This window comes from Stegastes partitus, unplaced genomic scaffold (genome assembly GCF_000690725.1).
Source record: "Stegastes partitus isolate 25-593 unplaced genomic scaffold, Stegastes_partitus-1.0.2 Scaffold357, whole genome shotgun sequence".
Taxonomy (NCBI): domain Eukaryota; kingdom Metazoa; phylum Chordata; class Actinopteri; family Pomacentridae; genus Stegastes; species Stegastes partitus.
Genome location: NW_007578088.1, coordinates 114,745 through 136,429, shown reverse-complemented (window position 1 = coordinate 136,429; position 21,685 = coordinate 114,745). Strand labels below are relative to the sequence as shown.

The following is a 21,685-nucleotide window of genomic DNA, read 5'->3' as shown; positions in this document are numbered from 1 at the left end:
TGGCTTTGGGAGTTTGTCTTGGATCTTTCTGCATCTGTGCTGTTGAAGTGGTCTGGGTGGGTCTCCTCCATCTTTTGACTGTTTCTGGGTTTGTCGACAGGATGTGTTTGTTTTTTTTGTTTTTTTTGTCGACCTGCTCCCCCCCCAGTCACCAATGTGTTTTGCTCGGCTTAGAATCCAAGTGGTGCCGTCATTTCCAGGTGATCGGAGGTGTGGATTACACTGAATCAAAACACGGACGCAACTCGACTGATTTAACTACAGCGACTTCACTTAGATTTAAAGGACAGCTTAACGCTTTTTGAAGTTGTAGTCACAGAAACAGCTTTTGCTTGCTGTAACTTATCCTCCTGTTTATACTGGACACAAAACAATCCCCTCATATGTGCCTTTAATTAAAGTGATGGCTGGTGGTGGGAGAAATCCTGCATTTGTGCAAAAATGAGTTCAGATTTGAAGCCAGTGTGATGCTTCAGGAGTCTGTGTTTGTCAAATCAAGCAGCAGTGTTTTTAGTACAAAATTATCTCTGCTAGTGTCCTGACCTGCTGCAAATGAGCACAGAGACACTGTTTGTAGGGGCACACGAAAAGGAATTTCTTTCAAGTTTAAAAAAAACTGAGCTTTTGAACACATTTTTTTCTAAATAAGAGCTGTGGATTGGTTCTGTTTTCATTACAATGAACACACATTAAGACATCTTAAAAGCCAGTATAAGCAGAGGGAATAATTACCAGCAGGTAAACCTGTTTTATTATTAAGATGAGCTCTGAATTACTGAGTAAAGACAAACTTAAAAGGCTGTGAACCTGCCCTTCAAGCCTTTGACTTGGAATGACTCGTTAGCCCCAACAGGCCAAAGGTGAAAGCTGCACTTAACCATATATTCATAAAATGACTCAGATTCCCATTTGTGAAGCGGGTCGCCCACAATTATGACCCAGCTCTGCTGTTTCCTTCAACTCAAGTGTTTGGGTATGTTTCAGGTCACTGCTTTACAGCCTGTACTGTTATCAACCTTGTCAGTAAAAAGCTTTCATAAACCCACTAAAGGGTTTTAAATGTTTTAGTGCAATCAACTTGCTTTTCCTGACAGCCTGAATCAATCCAACAGCAGCCAGTCACTTTGCAAAAGCAGTAGAGCAAAGTATGTTTGGTTGTGCAGAGCAGCAGACTCTGATGTGGTCAGTTATCTACTGTACCGCTGAGGTCATGTTCTTTAGTTCTCATTTCTCAGGTGTTGCACAGCCTGAAGAAGACCTGTCAGTAGCTCTTTTCTTTACAAGTTATGTTTGCATTCAGTGTTAATAAGCAAAACATATTGTGTAGATTCTTGCTTGCAGTTTTCTTCTTTCCTACTTTGGCTGGTCTGTTGCTGCATTTAACAGCCACCAAGAGATCAGGGAGGTGATGTCGACGGGAATGTATCGCATCACTTGCATGTCGTTGCACCAGTTAAACAAAACAAGAACCAACTCCTTCAAAAAATGTAACTCTAATGTTTATTGTTATGGCTAATTAGGTGTAATTTCGACTCAATGTTTTAAATTTGTGTTTTTAAAGTATGGAGACGTCACCGAGTCATTATAAATCATCATAGCCAGTGAAAATGTACAGATTCTATAACTGGGCTCTTATAGGAATAGGTGAAGTGTAGGAAAATGTAGAATAATCTTTAACCTTATGAGTTTATTAGATTACAAGTCAAAAATCTGTATTTGTATTTAGAGTTGGCTGTGTGGGAGGAATTTTGCTCTCTGACCACCTCAGTCCTTTTTACATCACGACTACACCGAAAGTTTCTGTTGAACATTTCTGTTCAAAAGTCGTTTTTTTAGTAGGAAGTACACATTTTAAAACACCTTCTGAAATCTACAATATAGTTCTCTGTTCAAAACTCATGAAAAGTTGGCTTAGATAGCTTTATCATGTGTAACTATAATAATAAATTAGGAGCAATAAAAGTTTAAATCTACAAAAACAGCATATTCAGTCAACACACAAAACAAAAACACAAATCTGTTGAGAAAAACTAGCATGTTCTAACTTGTGCAGACTACTTATGATAATTATCTCATTGAGAAAACAGGTTTTTGGGGCTTTTAAAATTTAAAAAGGTGGACTGGCTTTGATTCGAAACACATCATTTTGGACTTGACTCTTCGCTCCACAGACCCGAGACTTACATGTGTTTTGTAAAACACTGACTTTGTCCCACCTCTGCAGATGATCAAAATGTGTCTTTGCGTGTATTCGCCTCCTACTCTGCCCTTCATCTTTGTGCTTTTATCAAACACGTGTTCTTATTGCTTGTTGTCAACCCTCTTCTAAACTGCCTTGTCATCGCAGTGCAAATCCGCCCTAACTTTTAATCTCCTAACGCCTCCTCTCCCCTTCTCGTCTCTCTCTGTGGCAGAAATCTCGCCGAGACGTCGGCAACTTCGACAAGGAGTTCACAAAGATGGCGGTGGAGCTGACGCCAACAGACAAGCTTTTCATCATGAACCTGGACCAGAACGAGTTTCAAGGCTTCTCCTACACCAACCCCGAGTTTATCATACAAGTGTGAGGAGTTCCCGTTTGTCAAGACGCAGCCCGGACAAGACTTTACTCCAACCCGCACAGCCCCAGTCATGTCTCATCGAAAACTCATCCAGCATGTCATCGAAGAACCGGGACTCAAAGTCACAACGTCAGCTCAACCCACACCAGCGTCTAAAGTGGACAGTAACCGTAAACCATCCCACTTGTTCCATATCCACAGAACCTGCCTATGGCTTTGGCTGCTGGTTGGTCACAGAGGGACTGAGTTTGACTGTGTTGACCACATGGTACCGGGCCGGTTTCCAGAAAACTCCAGGCGTGGTTAGAACACACGGGACCTCATGGTGAGCGGATCATTGCAGCGGGGCGGCGATCAAGGGTCGCAGCGAATGTGAAAATGTGCTCTGTCGATAGACAACAATGTGTTTGTTTACTTGATTTCCTTCTCTTCGGCCTGTAAAAGTTGCGTCATGAACATTCCATGATCAATACGTCATGTATGTGCTCACACACACACACACTCGTCTGTGCAGGCTGCGGTTTGGAGGTAAGGAGGGTTTTGAACAATGAAACCCCTGATTTATAACCTCATGTCTAAGTTAGTCCTGAACTTAGTCTTAAGCACGTCTCGTCTTCCAAATTGATGCAAAAAAAAAAAGGAAAAAAAAAAAAAGAAAAAAAGAGAAATCCCCCCCAAATGCCTGTTTGGCAGTGATATTTAAAAATGTCTTTTTCTCTTGCTTAATCTCTCTTTCTCTTCTCTATGGCACTGTGTATGCAGTGGGTTAGTGCTGTGTAGGCCTATACAGTCTTTGTGGTGCAGCTCCTCTATGCATGCCATGTTTGTTGGTACAGTAGTTTAAGATTTGCTTTCAACGTCGCGGAGGTGAAAAGCCTCCCGGGGTGTCTCGAATTTATCGATGCAAGTCAGTTTTGAAATATCCATGCTCAAATCAAGTTTTCCTTTCCACTCTGAATGCTGTGTACGCTATCTCTAAAAAGTGTCGAAATATGCGTGGCTAAAGAGTCTGCTTCACAAAGTACGGACCTGAGGCTGTTCGGCCGTCCTGGACAAGAAAACACGAGACTCTGTGAAACGAACATATAAAGTCGATGTTAATCTTCTGTACGAATTGTGTTTCAGTGTATGTGTAAATAGGAATGGGATCTAGAGCTAGAAGTGGTTTTCATGTTATTGTACACTTCTACTATTTCTCGCAGCCCCGTCCCTTCTCTCTCTGCACTCTACCCCTGCCGGCACCTTCAGCTTGTCTTACTTTGTTTCCCCCTTTTTTTTTCTCTCTTTCCTTTTCCCTCCTACTTTCCTTCCCTAAAATCTTCATTTGATTTCTGTTCTTTCTTTGTCCTTCTTCAGTCCTCCCTCTGTCCCCAGCTGACATTCACATCAGTACGTTTGAAAGACATCTGATAAGTAAGACGAGAGAGAGAGAGAGAGAGGGGAAAGGAGGGGGAGAAGAAAGTGTTTACTATGCAAAAGGCAGGAGGAGAAGAGGGCAACTTTTATTAAGCAACCTGAAGAAACAGAGTTTATGGACAGTGTACATGTGTTGCATGCGCCGTCTTTACCTGCGCGTGAGAGACACCTACAGAATGATACATTAAAATGAATTATCATAAAACCATTTCAGTAACTCTGGCCCTTGTGTTTTTCTCTTCATTTTTGGAACACTGAGACATACAATATAGTCTTTTGATCTCACAGCATTTGTTCGCAAAAGATTACAGTCATTATAAAACCGAGGGGTGGATTACAGTTGAAAGCTGCGGTAATGGATTTGAAAAGTCTTGAAATGAAAGTGCTATAATATTAGTAATGTGCCAAATGGCAGTGTGACTATGTACGATGGATCAGCTGTATTGGCATGTTCTTATATTATTACCTGACTCTTCAGCTCCTCTCAGCTTAATGTTGACATTTGGCTCGCTGCCCACAGCTTCACTGCTCTGGTTCACTCTCACTGCTCTTAAAGTGTTGCAGGCAGCTGTTCAAAAGGCTCTAAAAACCCAGAATACACAACCTGCTCAGCACCAAACAGCTGATTAGTCAATCAGTGTTGATTTAGGTAAAACCACACATACAATACAAGCAACAGGTACAAAGAGAATTTAGTGAACTGTCTCTTAAGATCCAGTCTTTTTTTTTTAAGTTGGTTTTTTTGGCCTTTATTGTATAGGACAATGAGGAGAGAGACAGGAAAGTGGGGAGAAGAATGGGGGAAGGACTTGCAACAAATGGTCATGAGCAGAATTTGAACCCATGGCTGCTGCATTGGGGACTATAGCCCCTGTACATGGTTCGCCAGCTCAACCAGGTGAACTATAGTGACGGCCCATCAGATCCAGTCCTTAAAAAAAGACTTTTCAAAACCCAGTTTGTTTACTGGCCATATCATTTTTGTCACTATGTATTTGACAAAACAATACCACACAGTATTCATGAAGTCACTCGAGACTCGTGACTTGTGGCATGAAGATATATCTCTTAAAGGAGGAGTCTGCAGTAGCATTGCTGATATTTAGCTAGTTAGGTTACTTTTGCAGTTTTAAGGCCAGTTCATGCTTTTCGTGTCCACAGGGATATAGGTGATTTGCCTGCCACTGGGATCAACTTCGGGTTCAGCGTCTTGCCCAAGGACACTGACATGTGGGGGGACTGAACCACCAACCTTGCAATTAGTGGACAACTCGCTCTACCACCTGAGCCACAGCCTCACAGCTTAGCTGGTAATTTAATGGGCTGTAATTGAAATAGTCGCTGCTGGACTTTGGAGGCACTTTGATTTATAGCTACAAGATATCTAGCAAAGGTGCCCAAATACAGTGGGCAGTTGTAAATTTTTTGGAAATCCTGCACTCTGTTCACCCACTGTGCTCGGCACACGCCAGGAATAAATACACTCAGTACTACAGCCCAATTCACAGCCAGCTGCTATATCGTGTAAAAAGAACAAAGTCACAGCCAGCCCTTTGGAAACCCACTATAGAGGCATTGTGGTATGAACAAACTGCATGCACATATGCTTTCAAATTCTACCTTACTTTGCTGCCTTAGTTTGCCGTCCTCTTTTCCCCTGACTCCCCTTGACCCTGCCTTTCTGCCTGTGCATGAACTTGACCATGCATGGAACACACTAGAATGGTGTTGAGTGGATGGTTTCAAATGACTTTGTTTCCTGTTTATAGAGCCAGGACCCGAACTACTGCACCATGAGGAGACATTCACAGAATCTGACAAAAGAATTTGACAAAATTCAGAATTAGAATTGCATACTACACCTTTATAGGCTCCAGCCCCCCCACGACCCTATTGAAGATTAAGCGGTGTATAGATAATGAATGGATGGATGGATACTACACCTTTAAATGTTTGGTAGTTCTTTCAAAATTTGGCCTTGCTAACAGCTACTCATAAGGAATATTGTTCTTGATGATGGTTGAATAAAAGGTTAAGAAGAAGTGGAAGAAACATAAAGTGGAAAGTCCCATTAACAAGTTCACTAATTCTTAAAGTATTTACAGTTGTGTTCAAAATAATAGCAGTCCAACATGACTAACCAGATCAACCACTGTTTTTGGTAAAAATTATATTATTACATGGCAAATAATTTACCAGTAGGTGTAGTAGACACAGAGAAACCAACAGACCCAACATACATGACATGCATGCTCCTGAGTCTGTGTAATTGAATAATTAATTGAAAGGGGTGTGTTCAAAATAATAGCAGCGTGGAGTTCAATCAGTGAGGTCATTCATTATGTGGAGAAACAGGTTGTCATTCATGTGGCCCTTATTTAAGGATGAAGCCAGCACACGTTGTACATGCAATTCACTCTGAAAACCTGAGGAAGATGGGTCGTTCCAGACACTGTTCAGAAGAATCGTGCTTTAATTAAAATGTTAATTGGAGAGGAGAAAACGTATCAAGATGTGTAGAAAATGACAGGCTGCTCCGCTAAAATGATCTCCAGTGCTTTGAAATGGAAAGCAAAACCAGAAACGTGGAAGAAAATGGAAGATTACCATTCGAATGGATCGAACAATAGCCAGAATGGCAAAGACTCAGCCAATGATCAGCTCCAAGGAGATCAAAGATGGTCTGAAGTTACCTGTGAGTACTGTGTGAGGCTAATCTATCGGCAAGAAGCCCCCCGCAAAGTCCCACTGTTAAAAAAAAAAAGAGAGAGAGAATACAATTTGCCAAAGAACATATCGACTGGCCTAAAGAGAAGTGGAGAAACATTTTGTGGACCAATAAAGTAAGATTGTTCTTTTTGGGTCCAAGGGCCGCAGACAGTTTGTCAGATGACCCCCAAACACTGAATCCAAGCCACAGTACACTGTGAAGACCGTGAAGCATGGTGGTGCGACATCATGATATGGGGCTGCTTCTCCTACTATGGTGTCGGGCTTGTTTATCACATACCGGTGATCATGGATCAATTTGCTTATGTCAAAATACTTCAAGAGGTGGTGCTGCCTTATGCTGAAGAGGAAATGCCCTTGAAATGGGTGTTTCAACAAGACAACGACCCCAAACACACCAGTAACGTAGCAGCATCTTGGTTCCGACCAACAAAATCAAGGTTATGGAGTGGCCAGCCCAATCCCTGGATCTTAATCCAATAGAAAACTTGTGGGGTGACATCAAAAATGCTGTGTCTGAGGCAAAACCAAGAAATGCAGAGGAACTGTGGAAGGTTGTCAAATCATCCTGGGCTGGAACACCTATTTGCAGGTGCCAGGAGTTCATTTTCTGTAAAGTAATTAAAATATTGATCATTTTTTTCTTCGTGTTTTGATGTAAAATATAATATGCAGTGTTCCTAATGAATGGAAATAAAAACATGATCAGGATTTTGAGCTTTACTCATGTTTTTAAAAAACACGGCTATTATTTTGAACACAACTGTAAGTAAAGTATTCACCTCCCTTGGAAGTGAGTCACCAAATCCAACATCAGTGCAGCTAAATGGTGATAGAAGTCACACAATTAGTGAAATTGAGATTATTTGAGTGTAGTGAATGTATCTCAAGTAACTGTAGTGTAAAGACATCTGTATTTAGAAGGTCCAGTCACAGGTGAAGACAAAAGAACACTCCAAGCAACTCAGTGACAAGGTTGTTGAAAAGCACAAGTTAATGAATGATCTGTGGAGTGGAGTTAAATCCATCATTTATCATCATCAGAAATGGGAGAAAAACAGCACATGCACAAATCTACCGAGAGCAACATGTCTTCAAAAACCGAGTGGCTGTGCATGAACGACACTAGTAAGGGAGGCCATCAAGACACCTATGACTCCTCTGAAGGCATTACAGACTTCAGTGGCTCAGTAGAAGAGACTGTAAATACAGTAACTGTTCTTTACCAGTCATAACTTTTTGGGGGAGTGGCAAAGGGAAAGCTACTGTTGAATTAAATCTCCTGGAAGAGGGGTCTTTGGTTTGATGGTATCAAATTTTACCTCTTGGGGCACGAGATTTAAAAACAAACAGGGCACAATCTCTCCTGTGAAGCATGGTGGTGGCAGCATCATGATTGTGCTTCTCAATTGCAGGCCTCTGACAGTTTGTTACAGTAGAGGGCAAAATGAATAAAGCAAAGTATAAGGAAATTCTGAAGGACAAGCTGATGCAGTCTGCAAAAGAACTGTGCCTTGGGAAGAGCATACAGCTTTGGGTCATTGTCTACAGACTGCACAGAGATGGTTTAAAGACAACAACGCAAATGTTGTAGAGTGGCCGAGTCAGAGCCCACACCTCAATTCAATTTGTCGCTGGACTGTTCACTCATGATTCCCATGAAACCTGACAGAGCTTGAGCAATTTTGCCGGGAAGATAAAATTGCAGTGGGCCACCTGAGACCTATCCACAAAGGCTCAATGTTGTAATTGCGGCCAAAGTGTATTGAAGTGGGTGAATACTTACGCAATCACTTAAATCACCTACATTTTCGCAAAAAAAAAGTTAAATTATACCGACCAGGATTCAATTACTTTCATGAAGGCTGAATATTTTTCACAGATTATGAAGACATTTCAAATATTTATCTTTTTTCAGATACGGATCGGACAGACAGGTGCATGAATGAAAAGCACTTTAAACACTATATGTGCTATTCACTGCAATGCTGCACAATCAAATGCCAATGATAGGGCTTTTAAATTATTTTAGCATAAGGAACCTCATTGGCTCATAGGTTGATTGCTTTTACCTCTGCACACACATGCCCACTCACTTTCCAAACCATGAAATATTCATATTCTCATTTATTCTTTTATTCATTCATGCCATTTCCTGGTGGGCTGAATCCTAATGAGGATATTAATTTGAAGGACGTGTAATGAGTAAATATTAGCCACACAGAAAAGAATGCCTCTGGCTGTATGTCATTTAAAGCGTTCAAAATGTTTGAGGATAATATTTTATCAACCCGATTAACATACAAAATTCTGCAAAAGTCGGACAGTTACGAACAACCAAAGTCTTGAAAAGAGTTATTTAAAAACAGACAGAACACATGCAGTGGAGCTTGAAGCTTTCAGATCTACTTTCAAATCCTCACTGGGAGCAGGTGGAGGTGACAGGAAGGTGCTGCTGTCGTCGTTTTTGTCTCGTCTTTTATTAAATCATGCAAAAAGCTTTAAAGGAAGACAGCTGGATATTGTGTGCAAAGTTGCAGGTCAGGTTGTTCATCCAGTTCTAACCGACAAGATTCAAAAGCGAACAACGTACAAAATAAAATTCCTCCATTTTGTTTCCGTCTCAGTGTGCGTTTCCCTGTTGAGCTGACCTGGAAGAATATTAACGAAAAGGAAAAAGATTAAAACTTTGGCTGCACCACTCGGTTTGTTTAAGCATCCTATCGTGTGCAATTAACTCTGGAATGACTGTGCACAGAATGGTATGTGTGGATTTTTTTTTTTTTACATATACTGTTTATTTTAAAAATATCTTTAAATGGTCAGTGAACAGGCCGACTGGTTACAACAAGGAAAAACCTTCTGCAGTGTTCATAGAAACCTGATAACTGTCTTAAAACAGACTTGAACAGATGAGAAGTTGTCTTTTAAGCACCTGAACTGTGAGATTTAGGTTCATGTATTTTTACAGCAAACTAATGATCTTATATCACAGAGTAACTGGACGTTCATTTTTTTTATTTCCACCTTCATCCAAGAGGCGTCCTCAGATCTAACTGACTGATTTGGAGTCCAAGTTATTTACTCTCACCCCCCCAAATCTCAAAGTGTCAATGGTGGTGAAACTGCCTGGGGAGGGAACTCAAGACTGCATTGTGAGTACCTGGTAAATCATCTTCTCTTCTGTTTAGAGATGTTGGTTCCAGTTTAACATTGACTGGCTTCCTTAACTCCAACCATTGGTCTTCTCTGTCCAGATTCTAGACATTGCTCTCCTCAGAGAAGTGTCTCTTATCCTTTGAATGCAGGTGAACTCCATCAGTTTTCAGGTACTTATAATGCAGTCTTGATATCCCATTACAGGTAGTTTTTCCACCATTAACACCTTTAGTTACTTGAGTCTAGGGTCACTAGGGAGCACTGAACCACGTGATTTAGGTTTGAAAATCGATATCTGTATCAGTCTGTGGTAGAGTGAAAGTACAAACAGTGACCTCAGTTCACCAGAGTTGATCTATTTGTTATTTGGGACCCAAAACCGAGCTCTGTAATAACATTTTGCCTGATTTTGACAATTTCATATGTTTTCAGATCTGGGAATTTTAGTATTTTCACCCTCAAAGAACCGTTGGGAGCCATTTTTAAGGGTTACAGTATCTCCAGAAATATAACTCCTGCAGCCATGAATGTTGGTCATCACACAGACAAAGGCCTCAAAAGCTGGTGAAATGCCAACCTGTCTTTTTATATGTGACCCATCTGCACAAAATCAGTCGCATTGGGCCTCGGGCTATATCTGAGATACAGCCCGAATGACGTTAATACACGATCAAATATTGATTTTGGGTTTATTACCTAGATCAGTCCATTTAGTTGTTTTCTACATGTAGGTAACATATCGCTGTCAAATACCGTCAATGATTTCGTTCAGATGGGTCACATATGGACTGTACCGTCCACATATAAGGACACTTTCAGGAACTTTCCAATACCGCCCTCATTTGCACTTTCTTCCATTTTTAAGGACCAATAATTAAAGAATGGCCTCTGTTGGAATCATTTTGGTCTGCTGGAGACTATTTTGTTTTGGTTTTTTGGGATGGTGAAATAAAAGTATTGAAAACATGAGAAATTCTTTTTTTTTTAAATCTGCAAAAATATTTTTACGGAGCTTAATTTTGGGACCCAAATAACAATCAAGTAAATTCTGAACAAATACTGAGACTGTGCAGCAACATTATTCCTGAATTCTGTTTAAATGGTTGTGGACTGACCCTAACCGGGACCCCCAGTCAGTCAGAAATAGAGCCAAGAGCCACAAAGAAGTCCAGTTACCCTCCACTGCTGCTCCACCACCACCACCCAGATGACTGGGGATCTACTCAGACCTCAGCCCCTGGTGTCCTGGTGATGTGCCCTCCTGGTGATGTGCCCTCCCTGCTGCTGATGGTTGACAACACTATGACCAGTCTTGCGTGACCACAGACCCCCACTGCACGCCCAGTGACACACACATGAACACACACAGGGAGGCAGGCGGAGTTAAGCTGCACACTGAGCCACACACACACACACACACACACACACACTGGAGCTACAACAAACCACAAGTGTCCAGAGAAGCGATGCAGATGCTGTTTTCTCCAAACTACTGGACCGAGGCTCTGCTTCCACGTTCCTGTCTGGTTCTACATTAGTTCTACTGACACAAGGTCCTCCTCTGTGGCTCTGACATGGAAACGTCCCAACTTTGCCGAACAAGTTCATCGTCCGCGGCGCAGGAGACGCACTGACCCGTCCGGACAGAGAGCTGGGTGAGTTTGGCGCAGGCTGCGGAAGATGCGCTCCAAATCCGAGCGTCCTTCAGCCGACTGGATCCAGCCGAAGATAAAACACAAAGTTAGTGAGCGCCTCTGAAGCCGGAGGACTCCTCGGGGGAGCAGAGGGAGGGTCGGGCCGACATGAGGCTGTGCAACCGGGGTGTGATGATGCTGCTGACCACGGCGGGGGCTTTCTGCGCCTTCAGCCTCATGACCATCGCCGTGGGCACCGACTACTGGCTGTACTCCCGCGGGATGTGCCGCTCCAAGAACCTCAACGACAACGAGACCGTCCGCAAGAACGAGGAGGTCCTGACCCACTCTGGTCTGTGGAGGACCTGCTGCACTGAGGGTGGGACACACACAGGCTCACAGCAGACACCCTGCAGGGAAACACACTCACATTGTAGAGTAATGTCTAATATGTATTGGCTTGGAATATTCTTCAAAATATGCTGCAGTGTAAAAAAAAACAAAACAACAACAACAACAAAAGAAAAAATGGTTGAAGTCTGGCAGCAACTGTGCCAAAAAAACAAAAACAACAACTACGTTAACAAACAGTGGATTACTGTAACTTAAAAAACCAACAATAACTAGCAGCAAAATAATGATATTTCTAGCTTATTTAAATACAGTAAACACTGCGTTTTTATAGTACAGCTTTTTTGATGTGGACATTATTTTTGCACTTCTGGCCTGTTTTTTTTAACATGTAAATTGATACTTTAATACTTTTTCCTTTTCTGTCCTTTTTAAAAAAAAATATATATTTTTTTTTACTAGTTGTTCCGTAAAATACCAGCTTAATAAAAAAAAATTTAAAAAAAGATTCCAAGAGTTCAATCCTCAGTATAACTTTGTTTTTTCAAAATAATGGCAAATGTCTGTAAAAAAAAAAAAAAAAAAGTAAAAAAATACAGGACAGTGTAAAAAAGAAAAAGAAAAAGAAAAAAATATTTTGGTATCCACAAACTGTATAAAGAACGACAACAAAAATACAAAAAAACCCAGTAAACATTTATAGAATTAAAGAAAAAAAATTAGAAAAGATTACTATTTTTGAATTTTGATGTGATCATTATGTACAGTTTTAACCCCAATTATTTATTTATTATTTTTACAATAAATACATCCATACATAACTTAATGTATTATTTTCTGCTTTTTTTATTAGATAGTATCTGTAATTTAACAAAACAGATAAAATATCACATTATATTATTATATATAATATTAAAAATATTTTTAAAGTGGCAATTATTTATTTATTTATTTATTTATAATATCCTAAAATAGTAAATCTCATGGCCACACATTGTAACAGAACAAATTACTGTTTGTAAAAAAGCAGATTTTTGATGCGAACATAATTGACAGTTTAAAATAAATAAATAGTTTTAAACAATACAGTTAAAAACTTTATTTTTTTTACACTGTGCTAAGTGTATCTAACACTTACTGCCTGCATGTGATGCTATTATAAATCATATCATTGTAATATTATTACTGATGGATTCATGTTTAGGCAGCACTTTAATGCAAATGATTGAGGTGGAGCAACTTTTAACTTATGTAATGTAAAGCTATGTCATTAATCTCCACGTATCATCCGTTAAAAGCTCATCACATGTTTTCTATTTACATTTTTCATTTGTTAAGTAACTGGTAAAGCTGCTGAATAAATAACGGATTAAAAAAATACAGTATTAAATATGAAATACTTCTGCTTAGGACCTAAGTGCAGATAGAATGTAATGTTTTAACAAGACGAGATGAACTGTCAAGAAAGGAGATAAAGACAAAGTTTTAAAGAAACTTTTTGTAAATGTAGTGAGTAAACAAAGGCCCTTCTAATATTTCTGTAGCACCTTTTAAATCTGGGGACGTAAGTGGCTTCACAAGTGCTCATAAAAATACTGACCCAAAATATAACAATGCAATTACAGTGGATGGTCAAACCTAGAGAAATAAATCAAAATAAATAAAAAAAAGCTAAAATCTCTGGGGAGCTGGATTAGCTATAGACACAACAGTCTGCCCAGGTTGTTGTTTTTTTGACAAGCTTTTTAGATGTTTGCACTAAAACAGGCCTTAATTAGCCATTTGCAGACAAAATCAGTAGTAAATAGTATTATACATCTGAGGCTTCCTCCTTGTTTTTATTTCTGTGCCTGAGGAAAAGCTGTTCTGGTAAGTGCAGAGACTTTCAGAGGAAAAGTGCTTTCCTGTAACACATCTCATATTTTATCTCGGATGCATTTATGATTAGATTTTGATAGACTCATGAGGATGAATCTCAGAAAGGAATCGGGAGGAGATTAAGTCCTGGATATGTGATAGATGGAAATGGCATTTTCAATTATTTATTGCGCTTTAGCAGCACCACTCTTCTCTTACCCTATAGCCTCTGTTTGCTTTGCTAATAATCTGAATGAATAGAAAATGTTCAGCCTTCTTATTTCTCCCTCGTCCTCTTCGCTCTGAGCCTTCTGCTCGTCTCAGCTCCTCCCTCTGCTGCTGTCCCGCTACCTCCAAGCTCTAAAAGGCTTTAATGGAGAAGCAACAAAGCATGCAGATGACATCAATGCTTCGTGTGTGTGTGTGTGTGTGTGTGTGCCCGTTCTAAAAAAACACAGACAGGCAGACAGACGGAAAGATCTGAAGATGTGAAGGCTGTTATGTGCAATAAATAATTTTAGAATAAGGGCTGCTTTCTTCAGGAATATGTCGTTATTTATAATATTCTGGATTCTTTTTCACATGGTGTCATTATTAGAAGTTTTCATGATTTTACTGTAAAATTATAGTTTGGAAGATATTTTGAACGGCGCTTAATAGATTAAAATATGTTGAAAGACTAGAAATTACAGGTCTAATATGACTGCATGTACAGTCGTCCTCAAATGTATTCACACCCTCCCATTAAAGAAGGAAAATAACAGGTGTCACTGAAATAAGTTGAAATTGACAAAAGTAATAAAAAATAAAGATTTAATGAAAATCATGAAATTGTGGTTTAACAGAAATATTACAAACAAACAAACAAAAAGAAAACAAGCATGATGGGACCCATAAACTAATATTTTGCTGAACAACCCTTTGAGCCAATCACTGCAATCAAGTGTTTTCTGTAACTCTCCATCAGACTTCTGCACCTGTTGACAGGTGTTTGGATTTTGGCCCACTGCTCATCAGCAAAGTGCTCTAATTTGTCCAGGACAGTTTATTTTATTTTTTTTAAATTATTCTTTTCAACCACAAATCAAAAACAACGTCTTATTTCACTAAATTATAATTTAGCAAATTTTTATTTATTATTACTTTTTTCAGTTTCTAGTTATTTGAGTGACTTTTGTGAATTTTGCTTTTTCTTTAACGGTATGAATACATTTGAGGACGGCTGTACTTAGTCAACTGTCAAGGTTTATCCTGGGATCTCTCAGAGTCTGTGGGGCTGATTGTTTTAACATCAAGCTACAACAAAATTCAAGAGTCTGAATTCAGATTAATGGTCCTAAAACTGTGGAAAAATATGATTCATGATGGAAGTGCTCAGAGGCAAACGTATTCCTGTGAGGAACGAGAACAGAAACCTCAGTTTCACGTCTCATCCCTCTTTGTATCCAGACAATGATCTGAATAAATGTTTTCTCGGTATCGCGCTTTCCGCTCTGACCCGTTCTCTGCGGCCGAGTTGTAGTATCTTTATTGAATGAGTTTTGTTTTGGTAACCATGGCGACCGAGTCACACCATCAATAACGGTCAATCTGCGCAGCGCATGGGGACACATTTATCAATAAAAGCTCGTGTGTGCAAACGCTGAAAAGCACTGCTGGGCCAAAGGTCACTGAAAACAGGAAGCATGAGTGTAGCTGATCTTTAAATCTTCACAGGCCCGTTAAAACTCACCAGAGCCCTCACAGGTTCTGATCGTGGCTGTCGGTTGATGCACCACGCGGCGTTTTGTCATTCAACTTGCGTGTGTTTATTTTTAGAAATAAACAGCGTCTCCTCCAGCCAGGACAGAAATGAGGTGGAATGGAGGATGTTAAAGAGGCGACGATCAGCAGCTGCTCTGGACGGCAGCATGTTTCAGGCTCGGTGCTCCTCCTCAGGCAGCAGCAGGATGAACTCCTCTGTGTTTTCTGTTTCCCTCTTTTCCCTGTGCAGGCTGTTTGTCATGTTTGTGGAAAAAAGTCACTGCAAGAATTCAGAAACTGAAGTGAAAAAAATCACAAGTTCTTCTAAATGTTAACGTAACTCAGCTGAAAATGCCAGAAACCTTCATTTAAAATGACATTTAGGTCAGAGCAGTTAGCTTAGCATTAAACTAGAATGGACTGTTGACAGAAACAAGCACATAAATCTTTACAAACCAGCCCGTTTGTATGTAGAACATAGGGTGTGGTCATTGTGATGCATTCACTATTATGGGCTACAAGGTGGCACTGTTGGGGGCACTGTTGCCTTGCAGCAAGAAGGTCGGCGGTTTGTGTCCCGGTGGGGGCACTCGGGATGTTTCTACGTGGAGTTTGCATGTTCTCCCCGTGCAGCGTGGGTTCTCTCTGGGTTCTCTGGCTTCCTCCCACACAGTCCAAAAACATGTTAAATTGTCTGTAGGTGTGAATGTGAGTGTGCTTGGTTGTCTGTCTCTAAATGTAGCCCTGTGACAGACTGGTGACCTGTCCAGGGTGTCCCCTGTCTTCACCCTAAGTCAGCTGGGATAGACTCCAGCCCCCCATGACCTTAGTGAGGATTAAGTAGTGTATAGAAAATGGATGGATTCATTATTGTTATTATTATCATTATTAACTGCTGACAATAATTGGATTATTACCATGTGAAGACATTTCTGCTCTATAGAAGCTGAAACATGGTGCTTTGATGTTGTTTAAGGCTTCAACATTTTGTGCTTCTCCTAAATGACACAAGCCCCAATGTAGAAAATATTCACTTTACACTTGCTTAAGAAGTTGATATCTACTACCCTGCTTTCATCTGACATTTACATTAATAAGCATTTTCACCACTTGAGGTCTAAAATCTTACAAATGACACAATTTAAGATGAAAAATAAGTCTTTGGTAAATGCTCACAACTCATGTTTACAATATATTCAGGATTAAAGGTCACAGATAGGCTTTGGTTTATGTTAAACAGTCACATAAGTCGGTGACTTAAATCTACCATAAGCAAACTTGAGAACAAGCCAGAGCTTCTCTTGTGTCTGTAGTGTACACAAGATGTTAGAGATCACAACTTTCCTCGGTCCTCTTGACTTCTCTGGGCTGAGGAAGACACCCTCATATCCATAATATCTAAAATAAAGCGTTTGCCTGTTAAAGCTTGCAGCTGAACTGTATGAAAAGCAGACAGAATTGAACAGAACCCATCCCCTCAGACAGCAGGCATTGCATCTGGCATTATGTAAACCACTGTGAGTGTATGCAAATGTACTGGGTCAAGGATACTGTGATTTTAGAAAGAACACTGTATGTATGTCATGTTATAAAATGACACACAAAGCAGAGCGTTACGACAATGAGGCCGCCCCGAGCTAAATGACTTATTAAATGATGAACTATAATCGAGTTCTCTGTCTGTTTGTTGTTCTGCAGGGACATTTCGGGGAGTTTGCAAAGACATTGATCACTTTCCTGATGATGCAGACTACGAGCAGGACGCTGCAGAGTATTTACTACGTGGGTAACAAACCAGTACATTTGACTGGGAGGTCTGACAACTATGATGGAAGTCAAACGTCATATTCTCCTCTCCTCTCCTCTCCTNCCTCTCCTCCTCCTCCCTCTCCTCCACCTCTCCTCTCTCCTCCTCGTCACATCGCTGCCTCTCCTCCCTCTCCTCCTCCTCTCCTCCTCCTCTCCTCCACCTCTCCTCTCCTTCTCCTCTCCTCTCCTCTCCTCTCCTCTCCTCTCCTCTCCTCTGATCAGGAGCAGTACGAGCCTCCAGCCTCTTCCCCATCCTCAGCGTGGGGTTGTTGTTTCTCGGAGGTGTCTGTGTAGCTGCCAGCGAGTTCTACAAGTCGCGCTACAATGTCATTCTCAGCGCTGGAATTCTGTTTGTCTCTGCAGGTCAGATCTCTACAGCATGTATGTTCATCCAACATAATCACAAGGCTGTCTGACGCACAGGTCACTGCTCAAAACACTAAAAACGGTGAAATTCTGGGAGCAGGGGTGCCAGAAAAAATATGATTGAAAAACAATGTAATACTGTAACATTTAAAAACTGGAAAAATAAGTAACAGCAAATATCTGATGTTTATTTATCCATTTAGCTGATTTAAATACTGTAGAAGTGTAATTTTACCATCATGCACCGTGAAAGAGATATTACTATTTGTCCAAACACTATTGTTTTTTTTAAGGTGAACATTATGTACAGTTTCGGTTTTTTAAAAGTCAGTTAACATGTACAATTTTTTGTAAAAAGACAAACTTTTTTTCCCTTTTTTTCTACTTTTTTCCCCCCAATCTTAGCTGTTGAAAAATATTTGCAATTTTCCACAAAATTGTGTAATTGTATGGTCAAACTTCCTTTTGTAAAAATACATATTTTTTGATCTGTAGATTATTTACCTGTTTGTTTTTTTTTTAAACGTTAAAATTCAAATGACTATTGTTATCTTACTAGATAGTACCTGTAATTTAAGAAAACAGGCTAAATCTGTAAATTACTTACTATTTTTCAGTCCTTCATATACTTCTTTTTGTTGTTTCCCCCCCAAAAAAACAGCAAATGTCTGTAAAATAGTATTTTGGCTCATTTAAATTCAGTAAAAAAATATTGTAATTTTACAGTCAAATGTTGTAAAAGAAATAATAACCATTTCTAAAAAAAAAAACAACTACAAAAAAAAAGATATTTGATGTTTTGATCTGGTTATTTTCGGTTAATATGTAAATTAATTAATGCTTTTTTGTGATTTTACCAATTATTACCTTTAATTGAACAAAACAGGGAAAATCTGTAAAATGACAGAATATTGTTCATCAAGGTACATTTAAAAACTGTTTTTTACAGGTTAGAAAAAAAATGTTTGGGCTGTTTGAAGGTTGATAAAATTAAATATACACTTTAAATTCTTCTTTGAATACTTTAAAGCTGTTGCTTTGTTTTTTTTTGCTTGAATTTTTGTCGCCTTCTCGAGTCTTGTTTTATTTATTCACTTGTAGTTTACAGTTGTTTTATTAGTAGCCTGTGAGTCATCTGTGAAGGTTGCCATACAAGTACATGCTTAAACGATCTTCTCCGTCCCTCTGAACTCTTCTCCAGGTCTCAGTAACATCATTGGCATCATTGTGTACATATCAGCCAACTCAGGTGACCCCAGCCAGAGCGACAACAAGAAGAGCTACTCCTACGGATGGTCCTTCTATTTTGGAGCTCTTTCCTTCGTGCTGGCTGAGATGGTGGGCGTCCTTGCAGTGCACGTCTTCATAGAAAAACACAGACAGCTGCGCACAAAAGGCCGACCTTCACTCATGAAGCCGCCCATTTCCCGCAGCTCATCCTATTACCGCAACCGTTACTACCACAACCGCAGTCGCCGGTACAGCTACAGGAGCAACCACAGTGCGGGGGACTCCTTTCGAGCATCTCTGGTTCGTGACCGAGAACCGTCCATCTCCGCCGAATCCAAAGTCTCAGCCATGGCAGGTTTGCCAACGCCTGTGACGGTGGGCTCAGAGTTCATGCTCTACACCTTAACCTCGCCTCTAAAAGACGGGAAGATTGATATGGCTGTGAATGACTTAACAACTGTAGCTGCTCACAACAACACAGAGATGCTGCCTGGAAACTGTGCTTCTAACAGAAGGACCACGCCTGTCTGAGAGGAACCGTAAGATGAACTTCCATGAGAGAAGAACAGTAAATGAGAAGAAGTCCTCTCACGGTCCGGGTATAGAAAGAGGAAGGACTTTTTTTTTTAAAAGACTCATTTAGTCAATGCAATGTCAAATAATAGTAATAAAGTTGCAATCATGATTTCCCAAAGCTTGACCAACAGTCCAACACCATCAGTTATTACACAGTGAAAGGAACAGAGCAAATCCAAACGTTGAAGAAGCTGAAATCAGAGAATATCTGTCATTTTGGCTTGGAAAATGTCAAAAGAGATTAAACAATTATCAAAATAATTACGATCGTCCTCAGATGTATTCATACCCTCTCATTAAAGACGGAAAAAAACAGCTGTCACTGAAATCAGTTGAAATTGACAAAAGTAATAATAAATAAAAATTTAATGAAAATCATGACATTGCTTTTGAATTGTGGTTCAACAGAAATATAAAAAAAAAACAAACAAACAAGCAAACAAGCATGATGTGACCCGTAAACTAACACTTTGTTGAACAACTCTTTGAGCCAATCACTGCAATCAAGTGTCTTCTGTAACTCTCAATCAGACTTCTGCACCTGTTGACAGGTGTTTTGGTCCACTGCTCATCAGCAAAGTGCTCTCATTTGTCCAGGACAGATTTGTTTGTTTTTTTAATCATTCTTTTCAACCACAATTCAAAAACAATATCTGATTTCACTAAATTATAATTTAGAGAATTTGTATGTATTATTACTTTTTTCAGTTTCTAGTGATTTGAGTGACTTTTGTGAATTTTGCCTTTTCTTTAATGGAAGGATATGAATACATTTGAGGACGACTGTATATTTCTGCAGCCATCTGTATCTTTGATTTAATGTCGTCGGGTTCCCAGGAAATTAGAAGAAGAAAACAAGAACGCAGTTTTGTCATCTTATGCTGTTGTGCTCCTTGTTTGTGGTTCTGCTATGCTGTTACAGAAGCTATATCTGCAGTACATCTGTAGTTTGTGTGCGAATGAGTGTGCATAGTAATAAGGATGTGTGGCAGTCACGCAGAGAGAGACGGAGAGGAGGAGCTGTCTGTAAAAGCAAGAATCAGTCACGTAACAACACAAGACAACACAGAAGATTCATCTGACATATAACCAACTACGTCCGGTTTGTGTCCTCGTTTCTGTGGACCTCTACTCAAAATCGAAACCCCATTAAACGCATTAGAACTCTCTCTGTCTGTCTCTCGCTCTGTCTGATTGTGTGTCTGAGTGTGTTTTGCGTCACCGTGTGAGCATCCATAAGTGTAACAAAAGGTTCTGCCCTTATGGTTATGTCACCGAGTCTCTGTTTACATCAAATAAAGCTTAGATATGAACAGAATCTCACAAAATGTGCTTCGGAGAGAGATGAGAGCGGTACAAGGTGTAGTGTCGTTGCTTTTGTGTCCTCCAGAGCGTGTCAGGTGTGTCTGTGTGCAGGAGAGAGAGAATATTCAAATACCTGCCCTTGCATAAGTGAGCACAGAAGCAAATGTCCAAGTCGAGTACAAACATATAAACAAAGGTACAAACAGTTTATCCAAAAATAATTGCCCCCCCTCCTCCTCTGTGCTGGGCCGTCGAAGGCTTGTGTGTGTGTGTGAACATGCATGAATAAGTTACAGACGAAGACGGGGAGGTACAAACGGCTTCACAGACAGACATCAGCAGAACAGCAGGCAGACTGAGAAACCTGAATCGTTACCATGGCAGCAGCAGCATTCAGACGAACATTCAAGGCAGCTGTGATGAATATGCACAGACAAGAGACTACCTGACAACGGCAGCACATTTACCTCAGCTGGCACCTCGTGTCAAACACGTCTACCTCCTATTCCATCGTGTCTATTGTCCACAGGAGGAGGCCTCACAGACTGAGCTCAAAGTTGTCTTCCTATCAGGTTATTTAAGGTTTCTTGTGTTCTTTCAGAGCTGTTCATGATAAAAATCCTGGCAGCGGTGGGATTCGAACCCACGCCCCCGAAGAGACTGGAGCCTTAATCCAGCGCCTTGGACCGCTCGGCCACGCTACCACTGAAAGGAGGGTCACGAGAAGTCGTCTGAACCGGTCTACATGGAGTGTCAAATAGCTTTAGGTAGGCTAGAGAGACTGGTTCAAGTCAAGATTATAGCTGCAACAATTAATGGGTTGATTGATTGATTGATTGATTGATTGACTGATTGATTGATTGATTGATTGATTGATTGATTGATTGATTGATTGATTGATTGACTAATCAGTTAAAATGTTTGACATAACACTGTACACTTGGCAAA

The 21,685-nt window shown here is 40.2% G+C and overlaps 2 protein-coding genes and 1 non-coding gene across 3 annotated transcripts in view; 2 read left to right on the top strand and 1 right to left on the bottom strand.

The window, feature by feature from the left end:
* LOC103359168 (protein kinase C beta type) overlaps positions 1-4,199 on the top strand; it is a 37,784-nt gene extending 33,585 nt beyond the window's left edge. The window contains exon 17 of the mRNA XM_008284397.1: positions 2,415-4,199. Within this exon, the coding sequence (XP_008282619.1) occupies positions 2,415-2,567 (153 nt within the window). The 3' untranslated portion in view covers positions 2,568-4,199. The remainder of the gene's footprint in view (positions 1-2,414) is intronic.
* A 7,469-nt stretch (positions 4,200-11,668) lies between these two features.
* cacng3a (calcium channel, voltage-dependent, gamma subunit 3a) lies at positions 11,669-19,387 on the top strand. The gene is made up of 4 exons (XM_008284394.1): positions 11,669-11,879; positions 17,150-17,233; positions 17,483-17,623; positions 18,828-19,387. Exons 1-4 carry the CDS (start codon positions 11,669-11,671, stop codon positions 19,385-19,387), a joined length of 996 nt encoding a protein of 331 aa, XP_008282616.1.
* Positions 19,388-21,359: 1,972 nt separating this feature from the next.
* trnal-aag (transfer RNA leucine (anticodon AAG)) lies at positions 21,360-21,441 on the bottom strand. The gene has a single exon. It is a non-coding gene; the product is annotated as a tRNA-Leu (tRNA).
* Positions 21,442-21,685: the final 244 nt, after the last annotated feature.

What these genes read in the sequence shown, in the direction of transcription:
- cacng3a (XM_008284394.1), top strand. Translation starts at nt 11,669, where the DNA reads ATGAGGCTGTGCAACCGGGGTGTGATGATGCTGCTGACCACGGCGGGG. An exon ending in GAGGACCTGCTGCACTGAGG is followed by an intron (nt 11,880 to 17,149) that starts GTGGGACACACA and finishes GTTGTTCTGCAG; the next exon opens with GGACATTTCGGGGAGTTTGC. An exon ending in CGCTGCAGAGTATTTACTAC is followed by an intron (nt 17,234 to 17,482) that starts GTGGGTAACAAA and finishes TCCTCTGATCAG; the next exon opens with GAGCAGTACGAGCCTCCAGC.